Source organism: Clarias gariepinus, chromosome 9, assembly GCF_024256425.1.
Source record: "Clarias gariepinus isolate MV-2021 ecotype Netherlands chromosome 9, CGAR_prim_01v2, whole genome shotgun sequence".
Lineage (NCBI taxonomy): Eukaryota > Metazoa > Chordata > Actinopteri > Siluriformes > Clariidae > Clarias > Clarias gariepinus.
Genome location: NC_071108.1, coordinates 14,159,350 through 14,172,622, shown reverse-complemented (window position 1 = coordinate 14,172,622; position 13,273 = coordinate 14,159,350). Strand labels below are relative to the sequence as shown.

Below are 13,273 nucleotides of genomic sequence, written 5' to 3'. Positions count from 1 at the left end.
GCATTTTGTTTGTGATTGACTTGGAGTTACATTGTGTTAAGTGTTCCCTTTATTTTTTTGGAGCAGTGTATATACTGTACATTTACGCTATATATAGTGTATGTGTATATTTATTTAAATGGCAAAAAGTCATCTTTTCAGAAGAGGCAAATAACTGGTCTGCAAAAAATGAATAAATTAAGCAACTACAGAGATTTTAAATATAACCTAAAAGGGTAGTGGTTGTCAACTTCGTGAAAGAAATGTGGTTGGAGAAAAAAATTGTGATTGGAGAGCATGTAAATGATTGTTGTACAAAGCAAAGAAATGATGGTAGAAATCACAGCTATTGTTTAATATTGAAAGTAAGGGCATTTCCACCTGCACAATGTTGATAAGAACTCGCAGGGTTAGGACTAAACATTTGTGTGGCCATAAGAACACCATTAGTTAGAATAATCCAGAAAAAAAGCTTGAGTTTGACAGGGTGCATAAAGATTTAAATTGGATCAGTGGAAACAGGTCAGACTTTTACAGTGTGATAAGAGCAATAGAGTAAGAAGGGAAGCGCATTAAGCAAGGCACCCATCATGGTTGTTTCAGTTGGTCAGGTCTTGGCTCAGCACATTATGTGGCAATAAACTAAAATCAGCTGACGTCCTGAATGTATTGAATGACGAGGATTTTTTTCTTCACTGACGGCACAGGCATATTTCAGGACTCAAATTGTGAGTGCCAAAAAGTGGTTCTGGAGGCACAAGTAATTATTTTCACACAAGGGTTGGCCATAATTAAAGCTGAAGGCAGGCAAATTGAACCATTAGATTAATTAATTAACCATTAGATTAGATTAAACTTTTTTTATTTGGGGGGAGGGGGTTAGGGCAGGCCACGTACAAGAGCGATGCTACAGTATGTGCTAATGTATATTTAAACTATTTTCATCAAACTGTATTTTATTTCAGTTAAAAGGCTACAATTTTTATGCTCCTTTGCTGAGCTTACCTCTGTATTTACAGGTATCGTAAGAAGTCCTCCTTTAACAGCAAAGCCTTTACAGAAGGTAAGTGTTTCAGTCTACACATACATATTGTAGCCAACATTAATTTCAGAAAACTACAAAATATAAGCTGACATACTTTTTAAATTACACTATTGCTCTAGGGTGGTGGTTGTTTTTCTTTAGCTGTTTGACATTGTTTGTTTTTAGTACCTGCCTGCTCTTAATCTGCCTTTTGACTCTGTGTTCAGAGGAGCTGCATGCTGAAGTGTGTTATGCCGAGTGTCTCCTCCAGAGGGCAGCACTGACCTTCTTGCAGGTTAGTCCCAGTTCACTAAATGATGCAAAATGAAACAAATCCACCCTGAATGAGATGCATGTTAGCATGTATCATTTATATGTGCTCTTTAGTTATGTATTTATTTTATAATAAAATCTGATTGGACTTGGCAGCAATTCTACCTAATCTACCTAATGTAAGCACTGCAGCAGTGTTTTATCCCATACAAAACTCATATAAAAATATCCACATCCCATATATTTTATTTATTCCACTTGATGTTTCAGGGTGGAGGTTTCTTATATTCAATGAATGCAGAAGTTGTAACTGAAATATATAATCAGGATAAGCACACATCATGAACCATTTTTTAATCTGTGTGTACAGGATGAAAATATGATCAGCTTTATTAAAGGAGGAATTAAAGTGAGGAACAGCTATCAAACATACAAGTATGCAGTGTTACTCTTGTTTCTTTGAAAGTACAGTCCATCAAGTCATTTTAATGATGGTCATTGTGTACACTTGTACACCAAAAAAAGCAAAGGGCTTATGTCTGTGCTTTCAGGGAGCTTCATACTATCCTGAAATCCTCTGATTATGTTCATGGTCAAAGTCATGGCCACTTCGAGGGAGGAGTAAAACTTGGCGTGGGAGCATTTAATCTGGTGAGTGTAATTGTTTTAAAGCAGCAATATCTTGAACACAGAATGAGTATACTGTATGTGCATTTGACTTTTATTTTTTTTATTTCACTGGAAGATGCTTTCATTGTTGCCCACGAGGACCCTGAGGATGCTGGAGTTTGTGGGTTTCTCTGGTAATAAGGTGAACTCACTATTTTATGGGACTTATCAAATATCTGGTTCAGAGATGTATGTATTGGGTTTGTATTCCATGTTCACTGTGTTAACTGTGGATGTGTGTTGGTGTGTGTGTTATAGGAGTTTGGACTGCAGCAGCTCCTGGAGGGCTCTGCTGCACGTACATTTAGGTCTTTCCTGTGCAACATGCTGCTGCTTTGCTATCACACCTTCATGAGTTTCATATTGGGTAAGACAAACTCAAAAATAGCAAAACGCTTTGTTTTAGAAGCACACCAAAGAATTAGAAAACAACAAGATAGCACACAGATACTTTATCCAAGTATGCTGGATGCATATTTATGTCCATATCTGAAGTTTATGTTTTGCTTTGTGTGGGTACAATTCAGGGACTGGAGAAGGAGACGTCGAGGATGCAGAGAAACTGCTGCAGCCGTACCTAAAACAGTATCCCAAGGTACAGTAAATTTGCTATATTTAGCTTTACCGAAATATGTCCAGAACACAGAAAGTACAAAGATAATATATATATATATATGTTTAAAATGTTTAACCATGAGCACGGGCTTGAGTGCTCGCCCTATCATCCAGAGATCGCTGGTTCGAACCCCAGGTGATGCTGTTTTCCTCTCACAGCCGGAGGTCTAGAAAGAGCTGATTGGCCGAGCTCTCTCAGGAGGTAGGGATGAAAGGTACCTGCGCTCCCACATTAATTACGGCTCTACAGCCAATCAGGGGCATCTGTGAGCTCGCGCACGCGGAAGGAGCGGTTATGCCCTTTCCTCCGAGTGTGTTACTCCGCCCCTAATGGTGCGTAAGCAAGCAGTTCGAAAAGATGCGGTCTGCTGGCGTCACGCGGTTCGGAGGAAACACTAGATAGTCTTCGCCCTCCCGACTGAGTGGTAGTAGTAGCCTTAATGTGGGAGCCCCCTAGTGACGGGGAGGAATTGGCTACGACTAATATTGGGGAGAAAATTGGAACCCCCCCCCCCAAAAAAAAAAAACAAAAAAAAACATGAGCACACGCAAGCTATTATTTTATGTTTAGATATATGATGTATAAATATATTATGTGTTTACGTCATACCAGTACTTTTGATTGTGGAGAATAACAGAACATAGTTATGAGAGTAAAAACTAACTTTATATCTCCATATAATCCCCTGTTATTCTAATGCACTTATCCCAGTGTTACTAGTGCTTGGAGACCATCAATGTAGAAAGTTTTCTCAGTATGTTAGAGCCATGATCGCACTGTCTGCTATCTGAAATGCCGGCCTAACAGAACCTTATTTAAATGGGTTGGAGCGAGGTCAGGACTGTACCGGGATGTGGCAGTAACTCCCAGCTGAGTTCCTGTACTATGCAAGTGGTGTTTGTGAATGAGTTTCTACAGACAGATGCGTCCAATCAGTAAGCTGGAGACAAGTTATATTCTTGATTTACAAAGAAAGTGCATTCCACTCGCTTAATAGTCATGGAAATGTCTGCCGTGGACTCCAAGCCACCTTCGGTCAGAATCAGCAATCATGGACATATGACCTTCTTTAAAACATTTGCACCATTCAAGTGTTTACTGTAGCTAAGAGTCTTGTCACTGTGCAGTGCTTGAAGTCTTTGTAAATGTAAATCAGTTTTATCCCTTCATTCACAAGAGATGTCATCATAAATCCCTGCTTGAATTGAACGCCACTCCTATTTATTCCAGAAGGCCAATGTGCTCTGTCTCAGTTGTTTTTTAGAAAACGTTTTCTTAAAAGGAAACTTTTCATTCAGTAGTATAAACACAAAAATGCTTTATCCTGCTAAATAGCATACATAGGCCAAAATATCGGTGAGAGAATTGGAGTCAGTTGTTTGCAATCAAAGGCTAATCAAAAGAATATGAACAAAGTTCTGTGTGAGACACATGATATGGTTTATGATCTCATTTTAGGGCTTTTTTTTTAGTTCCCTCAATCAAACACACCTGATGCATCATAGAATTTATTTTTTAATGATGGTTCTTTTGAGGAAAACAGCACACCTCAACAACTTAAACTCTCAAGAGAATGTTTTCTGAGAACATTAGGACAACCGTAGCTAAACCTTTATAGCTGAATAGGTTTTCTTAGACCTACTGTTTTTTTGTTTTTTTATTTTTTAATTGAAGTTTGATTTCCAGACAAGGGTTTCCATTCAGTTTTTGTCCCTCTATGAACAATGATTTTAAAAAAGCATTGTGAAGCAAACTGTTATAAAAGAACACTGATTTTCCTTTGCTTTCTCCTTTTTTTATTAAACCACAGCACTGTTGATTTCTTAATTAACTGTCTAGGACAGTTTATATTATTATTTATATCAATGTGCATGTTCGAATAATTTTTTTAAATGTCATTATTATTATGGTGATGGTTTCGGCATAGAAACGTTTAGCATTTTTTAAATGTGTATTCACTTGTTTTTGTAACAGTCAAAAGGAAGTCTGTTTTGTGTTTTCCTGTTGTTTGGTTTCGATTTCAAACTGCATTTTTTTTTTTTTTTTTTTGTCTTAACTTCAAGAGAAAGAAAAAAAAATGAAGGCTGGGGAGAAAAATTACTTTTTAATAGTTACTAACTTTTGTGGTCAGTTCCCAACATTAAGCAGAAATTTCCATATTTAAAATTGTCTTACTTAAGAAACTATTAAAAAAGCTGGTAAATTGTAGTGATGTAAAATGAATAAATCATTTTGGGACATGAATCACAGCTTGAAGCTTCTTAAGTAGATTTTATAAATATTTCTCATCAGATTTGTAACTGAACATTCCAGTTAAATTCTCTGCTGGGGTGTTATCTAAAATCTTACGCTGTGTGTAAAGCTGGCATACCATCTACATACAGTAGAGCTGTGCTAACCACATTTTAGTTCTGATTTTAATCAGCTTTTCCATCCTCTCTTCATAGGGATCTATCTTTTTGTTCTTCGCCGGTCGAATAGAAGAAATCAAAGGCAATCTAGATGCTGTGAGTACCTTTGAATCTATAATCTGTTCATTCTCAATTCTTTGCATGTGGTTATTCGTGTGGGCATACATGAACTGTGTGCGCTTCAGGCTATTAAACACTTTGAGGAGTGCTGTGAAGCCCAGCAGGACTGGAAGCAGTTTCATCACATGTGCTACTGGGAGCTGATGTGGTGTTTCACCTATAAGCAACACTGGAAGATGGCCTACTTTTACGCAGATCTGCTCAGCAAAGAGAACGCGTGGTCTAAGGTGAAAGCTCATAGCACAAAAACTGAGGAAGCACTTTCTTTTCACAGTTTGTATTTTTGCACCTTGTGGTGGATGACATCATACTGCAGCTCTGATCATGTTGATTTTAAATTGGTAGTTTTGCTGCAGTTTTGGTTACCCACTTGAATTTAAAAAAAAAATTTTTTTTTTACAGGCCATGTATGCATACATGAAAGCAGCCTACCTCAGTATGCTGACTCCAGAGGAACGTCAGCCATTTGGGGCTAGCGATGTGGCATTATTCAGGTAATGGAAAACTAGAGAATGTGTGTGGTTTGAGAGTGAACATATGGGGAATGGTGTCATGTTTGGTCAATATGAAATACAAAGTAGAGGGAGCATAAATAAAAGTCACCATCTGTCATTTTGTAACAAAGTACATCATGTTCTAATGGCATTGTAAGTTCAAATTAGTTTGATACAGAGTAGATTAACCTTATACTGTGTTTCTGCAGGCAAGTGCCTGGGCTAAAACAGAAAATAGCTGGAAAGTCTTTACCCACTGAGAAGTTTGCCATTCGCAAGGCTCGTCGCTATAACACAGAGAAGCCCGTTTCTCTGCCTGCACCGCCGCTGGTCTGTATCTCTTATCTGTCTCCTGCATAGATTTATCTATACCACTATATTTATTGTTCCTAAAGTAAAGAAGGTATAAAATATTTAGAAAAACATGGAACTAGAACAGCTGCAATTTGGCATTAATTCTACAAGTATCTGAAACTGAAGTGGAAAAATAAATACTGTCTTTTGAGAAAAGTTTGAAAGATTCCCTCAGCTGAGTGATTATGATTATCATACTGTTTTGATGATGAGCACTGTCTAGGACATTCACAGGTGTTTACATCATGCATAATAGAGTCACTGTGATTAAATTATATGATTTATTATTAATTAATAAATAATAAGCTGACATTATTCCCTAGTTTGAATAGAATTTAAAAACCCTTTAAGAACTGTCATGCATGTGTCTCTAAGACAGTTAGGCAGTCCCTTGCTTATACGAATGTTTAGTGATTACAAACGTCAGCAATTTAAGTACAGCAAGACCAAGTATTTTATACTTATGTTTTTGTTATTGATATTTTTGTATATTCTTTTGCTAATTGTTGTTGCATTTTGTCATACAGGAGATGATGTATATCTGGAATGGTTACACTGTGATCGGAAAGCACAAAGACTTGACAGAGGGAATGTTAAAGACACTGGATGAAGCTCAGCAGAAACTTGAACAGAGTCCAAGTACTGTCTCAGTTCAGCCCAGTGCATGACCACATAACCACACGACATTTGCTTAAAACACTGTGCTCTACCATATGACATCAAGTACAGACTATAATGCGCATTACATAAATAACCTTTTTTCATTATGCTTATAGTCACTAAGTGACACGTGCATTCATTCTAATAGTCCGGTAATACCACAAATTATGCCACAATCTAGGCATTTTTTTTGCAAGGCGAGTGCTGTTGATGATTGTATGCTTTGGGTTCTCTTTCAGAGACAGAATACTCCATAGATGACCAGTGTGTACTGGGTCTGCTAAAGGGTCTGTGTCTCAAGCACCTAGGGTATACAGAAGAAGCCGAGCACTATTTCACCCTCGTTCTCTGCAAGTGAGTCATTCTGTCCAATATGATCAGTCTTTAAATAAAATTTTACTTCCAAAGAAGAAAGACGTTGGTCCTGTCCTGAGGTGAGGTTACTGTATGTGTGCAGTTTTGCACGTTTTCCCTGTGCCCGTGTAACTTTATCCCCACTACTCCAGATTCCTGCCACTTTCTGTAAATATGCCTGTAGATATACTAGTGTCCCATCTAGTCTGTATCCATGCTGTGCAGGCTCTGAGGCTCTGGATTCTCTGCAACTTTGACTAAGATTAAGAGTTTGTTTTTAAAAAAAATATGCTTCCTTATGATTTAATCTAGTCAAGTAATAGCATTAATTAAAAAGAAAAACATAATTCTTGTAGTGTAATTAAATTATTTTTATAGAATCATTAAATTCTAAGTTGATAATGTTTGATTCTATTAACACAAATGATATAATGATAAATAATATATTAAATAATAATTGTTATTATTAAATAATACCGTGAAAATAAGTGGTTGGTGTTGTTGATGGCCATCTGGCAAAAGTTGCAGTACATCCATTTAGGGCTGGTGTAAAGACAAACAACTTACTTTTGAAATCAAATACCTTTCTAGTCCAACAGAAATTAGATGCCTAACATAACTTTTCTGAATGCGGAACTGCATTTCTTATGCTTTAGATATTGAGCTTGGGGGTGAAATGTGATGGAATTATCCTGCTGTGCTGGTTTCAATCAAACGACAATGTGTTTTAAGGTCTGAGAAATCTGAAGATGATAGCTAATGAGGACCTCCTGTGTTGTTACCACTAAACATTGTTGCTTAGAACATTGTGTTCTCTTTGCTTTTTTTTGTTCTCTTCCCAGTGAGACACAGATCAAGTTTGACCACTACCTTGTACCAAATGCTCTGTTAGAACACGGCCTGCTGTGTCTGGAGCAGGGCAGGAGAGAGGAAGCCATCAAGCTGCTGGAGACGGCCAAGTAAGCCATGAATCCATAGTCGATGTACCGTATCAGGCCATAACACTGCGTCTGGCACTGGGTTTGCTAATCCACGTCATCTTGTTTAAGATTTGTTCATATACAGAGATAAGATATCTGAGATGCATACAAGATGTGTCTACATTTATAACCCGTTTATATACTATTCTAAAATATTGAGTCCAACAGTTTGTGTTCAATATATTTTTTGGACAAAAGAGAAATTCTCTATTTAAAAAGTGAATATTGGGATGTTAATAATGATAAAAAAAATTATATCCTACAAAAAAAAAATTATGAGAATAATTAATTCATGTTCAGGAAAACTTTTAACTTATTAATTAATTTTTATTTTCTTTTTAAAGAACATGCATGAACCGAATAGCGTATGCAACCTTTTGCATTCGAATGTAAATTTTAATTGCAAGTAAACAGTTTGCTCCAAATATAGCATACAGTATGTAGTGGGGTTGTACATGCATGTATCTGTCTTGTGCTCTAAATATTAATTTCTTTAATGAGCCTAAACCAAAAGAATTTTTAATGAGCCATCACTCTGCCTCTCAAATACTCAAATAAACCTCGAGGTAGAAATGGCAGCAATATTGGCAATGTCTTTTGAATTCTGGCACTGACAGTTTTTTTTAATCCCATTTGCACAGATATAACTTTTATTATATTTTTTGTCTGCATTTTTACTTATTTTCATTGCACCTGCCAAAAACATTTTCTAAGGTATTTACTTGGTTCTACTGTATGACTCAAGATAACTCCAGTTATAACCAAACCAGTAGCCTAATTAAAACCACCATAACCCTAAAAATGGTCCTTATTATGCCATCTTCCTATCTGAATGCTCATATATGAACCCATACGGGAAAAAATATATATTGTTTTTGTATTACATCCCTTATATGTAGCCAACATCCATAGCATATGTACCCATTACATTTTCCTGACCAGAGCACTGTTCCTTTTTTCAATAGGCAGAACTATAAAAATTACTCGATGGAATCACGGACCCATTTCCGGATCCAAGCGGCTTTGCACAAAGCACAAGCTACAGAGGAGAACGGGGAACCCTGCTCCCCCTCAAGTCCATAACAACCACAGTACGAATGGAGTCAGAGGGGTTACAGGGTCAAAATATGCTATGCTCAGGCCTAAGGAGCTGGTTAGAGGCTTCATAAGTGCAGAAATACAAACAAACACAACTGAAAACAACAGACCAGCAGGACTGAGCATCTGATGCGGGAACGCTCTCACTCACACACATGCATTAACAATTACTTACAAAATCCCTTTCTATATATTAGAGACAATCATACAATACACGTAGCCCCCAATGCATGCAGTGTGGAAAAGAAGCAGTCCATCTCTGAATAAAAGCCAAATCATTGTGCTGATGCAGAAAGACTTGTGCCCAAGGCTTAGAGTATATTTGTGACACACAAAATCCAAGGATTTTACTAGCTCATTTGAGCAGCTTCTTATTTTTACATTGGTGTCTCCACTGCAGCCAGCTTGTGACCTTAAAAAACAAGTAATGCGTGTCTTAGTCAATATTTATTTTGATATAAGCCTTCATCTTTATGCACATGCTAATATATTCTTCATTGGATACACAACCATTGTCTGCTTTACTACGAACACCCTGCTAATTAATGAAATTATCCAGTCAGCAAATCATGTGCCAGCCAGCTGTGCAGTGCATAAAAAGATCAAATGTAGATGCGGCTCAAGAGCCGCATCTACAATGCTTTACAATAAGGTACCATATTCCCCTGCTAGCTAACACTAGTCTGGTTGTTTCTAGTTAACCTTTCATGCCAATAGGGTATTTCTATCCACAAATGTGGTGCCCACTGTGTTTTTTTTCCTCTCACCATTGTGTATTTACTGTAGGCTGCAAAAATTCCAGGAACTCAACAGATTCTGAGATACTCAAATCAGAATCAGCCAGTCACCAATAAACATGCCACAGTTATCAAAGTCCCAGGGATCAAATATGGAGATTATCTAAAGCTCTTGAAGTGTGTCTGCATAAGTTTATAAATTGTAGAACTGCAACGTGATTGGGTGGTTGCACATTTAAATGAATGACATATATAAAGTGGTTTATATGTGCATACAGCTAATTTTTCTCTTTGCTTGTCTGTGTATGCATTCATGCATAGAACCAGAGCAAAAAAATCGCCACTGGGATCAAAATGGACAAAACCGAAAAACTGTTTTGTCAGTTACATTAAAAACCAAAGAAAATAGTGTTTATTTGTAAAATGCTTAAACTTTGTTAATGCCCCAAACACCAATCATTAGTATTTCTAGTCAACAACAAGAACACAAATTATGTAATGCATTGTTTACAATGTGAATTGATGTAGTGTTAATCAATGCCGAACTGCAACTCTGTCGAGGAAATATTTGAAATTCTTACAAGCAACTTGTTTTAACCTGTAGCAGTGCTACCACCTCATTATACTAGAAATTGTAATTAAATAAGTCAGCTTTATTAATGTTAGCAGAGCTGCTAAAAATCTTTCTTTTTTTTAACAGATTTTTTTCATTATTGGGTTACTTAAATATATGTAAATACTAGGATAAAAATTTTCTTTCTTTTTTTTTTAATTCTAATTATGTTTTATTGATATTGTTTGCTTGTTGGAATAGCCTTTTACATTAGGCCATTTTTATTTATTATGTTTTTCTTCTTAGTGTTTTGTAGGTTACAAACAATGACAATGCAATATTGAGAGTTTGTGGGTTTCTTTAGTGTCATTTCTTTCTAGTATTAATTGTTTGTTTTATTGGCTTTGTGAAATTGTCCCAGTCTGACTGGACAGCTGAATGTGTCTTTCAGAAGGGCAGTCTCCTTTGTGTGGACTTACTCATGGTGCAAGCCAACACCAAAAGTCTTTCATGTTGGGGGAAGGCAGACAGGGCTTTCTGCTTTAGCTATGGTGAGGGATGCATTAAAAACCACTATAGCCTTATAATAAAAACTATTAGAAATAGGATTTTTGTTAGTTTAATGAATGCTACTAAATGTGCAAGAGCATTGACCCTATCAAATGAAGACCATGGCAATGCAGTCTGTATAAATGTATTTTAATTTATGTCATTAAGTCTTACTGTTGTAGTAGAACTACAGTGTCTGTTACTATTTAAACCCATTTTACTCTCAGTTGCTGTATATAGTATAAGAGCAGAGATAAAGGTTGAATACTTAATTTTTATATGAAGGACTTTAATGGATGTTCATTAAAACTACTTAAATTCACATTTACCCAAAGGCGGTGGAAAACAAAATTTGATTAAAAGGTGATTAAATTTACAATGTCTGTTTTCATGAACTCTATTTTATTTTTTCTTTCTGTGTACACTAATTTTACATGTAATAGATTAAGTATACAAAGTATGTTGTGTATGGCTCCTTGTGAGACCAATATTCCTGAAAACTGAAAGTTTGCATCCTAATTTATGATTAAATGAAGACATTCTTTTCAACCACATTTTTGTTCTTCAGTTAGCGGAGAATGTGATTTACAGGTATTATTTTGCCTCTATTTATCACTGTGAGTCAATAAAAAATTATTATATGCAGTTTTCTGTAATTAATCAAAATCACAATTAAAATGCATCACAAAGAAATCTAGTCATAACTGTTTAAGCAAGTTAAGCAGGTAGTATTTTAATAATATATAAATGATGTAATAATATGTAATACTTTAATGGGTATATATTTGATTATTTATTTAAAAAATACATTTAACATGCTTATATTTACATTATATTATCATATACTATTATTATAATATCTTTACATAATGTATGTAAAAAATATTTAGAAATAATATTTTAGCATCAAAAATAACACGAGCATGGCACAACTAAAATGGTTGATCAACAGAAAGTCAATATTGTGAAAAGTCAAGATTTTAAAGTCTTAAATGCACTGATACTGAGAGCTTCATACAGTAGTGACGGTACTACCACACAAAAGAACATGTTACCATGAGCATTTAAACAGAAGTTCATAAATGGTTTTGATGCACAGACAGTGCAGTAGGTAGTAAATAGGAAAAAGTTCAAAGAGCAAGTGAAGTGGTGGACTGATGTGGACTCCAAAGACCTTAAACCTGGATACATGACCAACAAAAGCTCCGCTGATATAAATGAGTGTAAAAGTGATTTCCAGCTGTTTGAAATCCAGAAACCTCCATTGATTTCTTGGTGCTGAGTTCCTGGTGCTAAGTTGTTGAATTTAACACTATGCCACTTGGTGCTGTATCTAGTGGATGCTGGCTCAGACAGCTACCTCATCATAACCTCTGATCAGGCCTGTTACTGTGGTGTCATCTGCAAATTTGATAATGCTGTTGGAATTGTAAACAGGTATGTCATGGGTAAAAAGGGAGTACAAGAGTGGCGACAACATGCATCCCTAAGAAACTTCAGGTTCTAGTTACAGAGTGGTAAGCTGATGCCAAGCTGTTTCAGCTTCAAGATTAGCTTGGAAGTGATGTGTCTATTAAAAGCTGAGCTAAATTTGACAAACAACATTCTGACATAAGTGACAAGGTTTTCTATGTGAGTCTGGGCAGAATAGGGCACGGTAGAAATTAAATCCTTTTGGGGTGATAGGCAAGTTGCAGTACCTTTATTCCTAAATAATTTACTACAGGTAGGTATGTTTTGTAACTTACAGTATAATGGATGGTGGCACAGTGGCATAGTTTTTAGCATTGTGGCCTTGCCCCTCCAGTACTAAGGGTTTGATTCCTGCCTTGGGTCTGTGTGCATGAAGTTTGTGCACTTGGTGGGTTTCCACAAATTGTTGGTAATTTTTGTGCCTTGTGATGGATTGTCATGCTATCCACTGTGTAAGTCTCCTGAGATAGGCTGAATGGCCCCCTAACCCTAACCCTGTACACAAGATAAGAGGTATAGAAGAAGACTGAATAGATGACTGAATGAATGAACATATATAATGGCAACTAATTCATTTATAGCTTTCACGCCAATGGGCTGAATACTTATGCAATCACAAATGAATTTATTTTAAGACTCATAATATAGAACCCCAATTAAATTCAATTTAGTTTAGCCATTATATTTTAAATACACTATTTATGCAGGGCGTTGCATCCCTGTATAAAATATTTCGGCGTTACAAAGTAATAATAATAATAATAACAATACAGGAGATTGGTGCGTGGAGAAGTAAAAACAATTTTAATATACGTAGGCTACATGAAAACCTTGCAACAAAGTTTGTTGATGTTATGAACATGAACATCCCCAGCTCACTTCCTGGTTGAAGAAGAAGCTTTTTAATTGGTAGACGTCACGGGGGGCGG

The 13,273-nt window shown here is 36.2% G+C and overlaps 1 protein-coding gene across 3 annotated transcripts in view; it reads left to right on the top strand.

Moving 5' to 3' along the window:
• The window catches only part of ttc39a (tetratricopeptide repeat domain 39A), a 28,257-nt gene extending 17,007 nt beyond the window's left edge, over window positions 1–11,250 (top strand). For all 3 annotated transcript variants that reach the window (XM_053504138.1, XM_053504139.1, XM_053504140.1), the window contains 15 exons: window positions 999–1,042; window positions 1,231–1,298; window positions 1,647–1,711; window positions 1,828–1,927; window positions 2,022–2,087; window positions 2,204–2,312; window positions 2,473–2,540; window positions 5,009–5,068; window positions 5,158–5,319; window positions 5,495–5,586; window positions 5,796–5,916; window positions 6,468–6,579; window positions 6,840–6,954; window positions 7,797–7,913; window positions 8,900–11,250. In XM_053504138.1, the coding sequence (XP_053360113.1) occupies window positions 999–1,042; window positions 1,231–1,298; window positions 1,647–1,711; window positions 1,828–1,927; window positions 2,022–2,087; window positions 2,204–2,312; window positions 2,473–2,540; window positions 5,009–5,068; window positions 5,158–5,319; window positions 5,495–5,586; window positions 5,796–5,916; window positions 6,468–6,579; window positions 6,840–6,954; window positions 7,797–7,913; window positions 8,900–9,017 (1,417 nt within the window). In that variant the 3' untranslated portion in view covers window positions 9,018–11,250. The remainder of the gene's footprint in view (window positions 1–998; window positions 1,043–1,230; window positions 1,299–1,646; window positions 1,712–1,827; window positions 1,928–2,021; window positions 2,088–2,203; window positions 2,313–2,472; window positions 2,541–5,008; window positions 5,069–5,157; window positions 5,320–5,494; window positions 5,587–5,795; window positions 5,917–6,467; window positions 6,580–6,839; window positions 6,955–7,796; window positions 7,914–8,899) is intronic.
• Window positions 11,251–13,273: the final 2,023 nt, after the last annotated feature.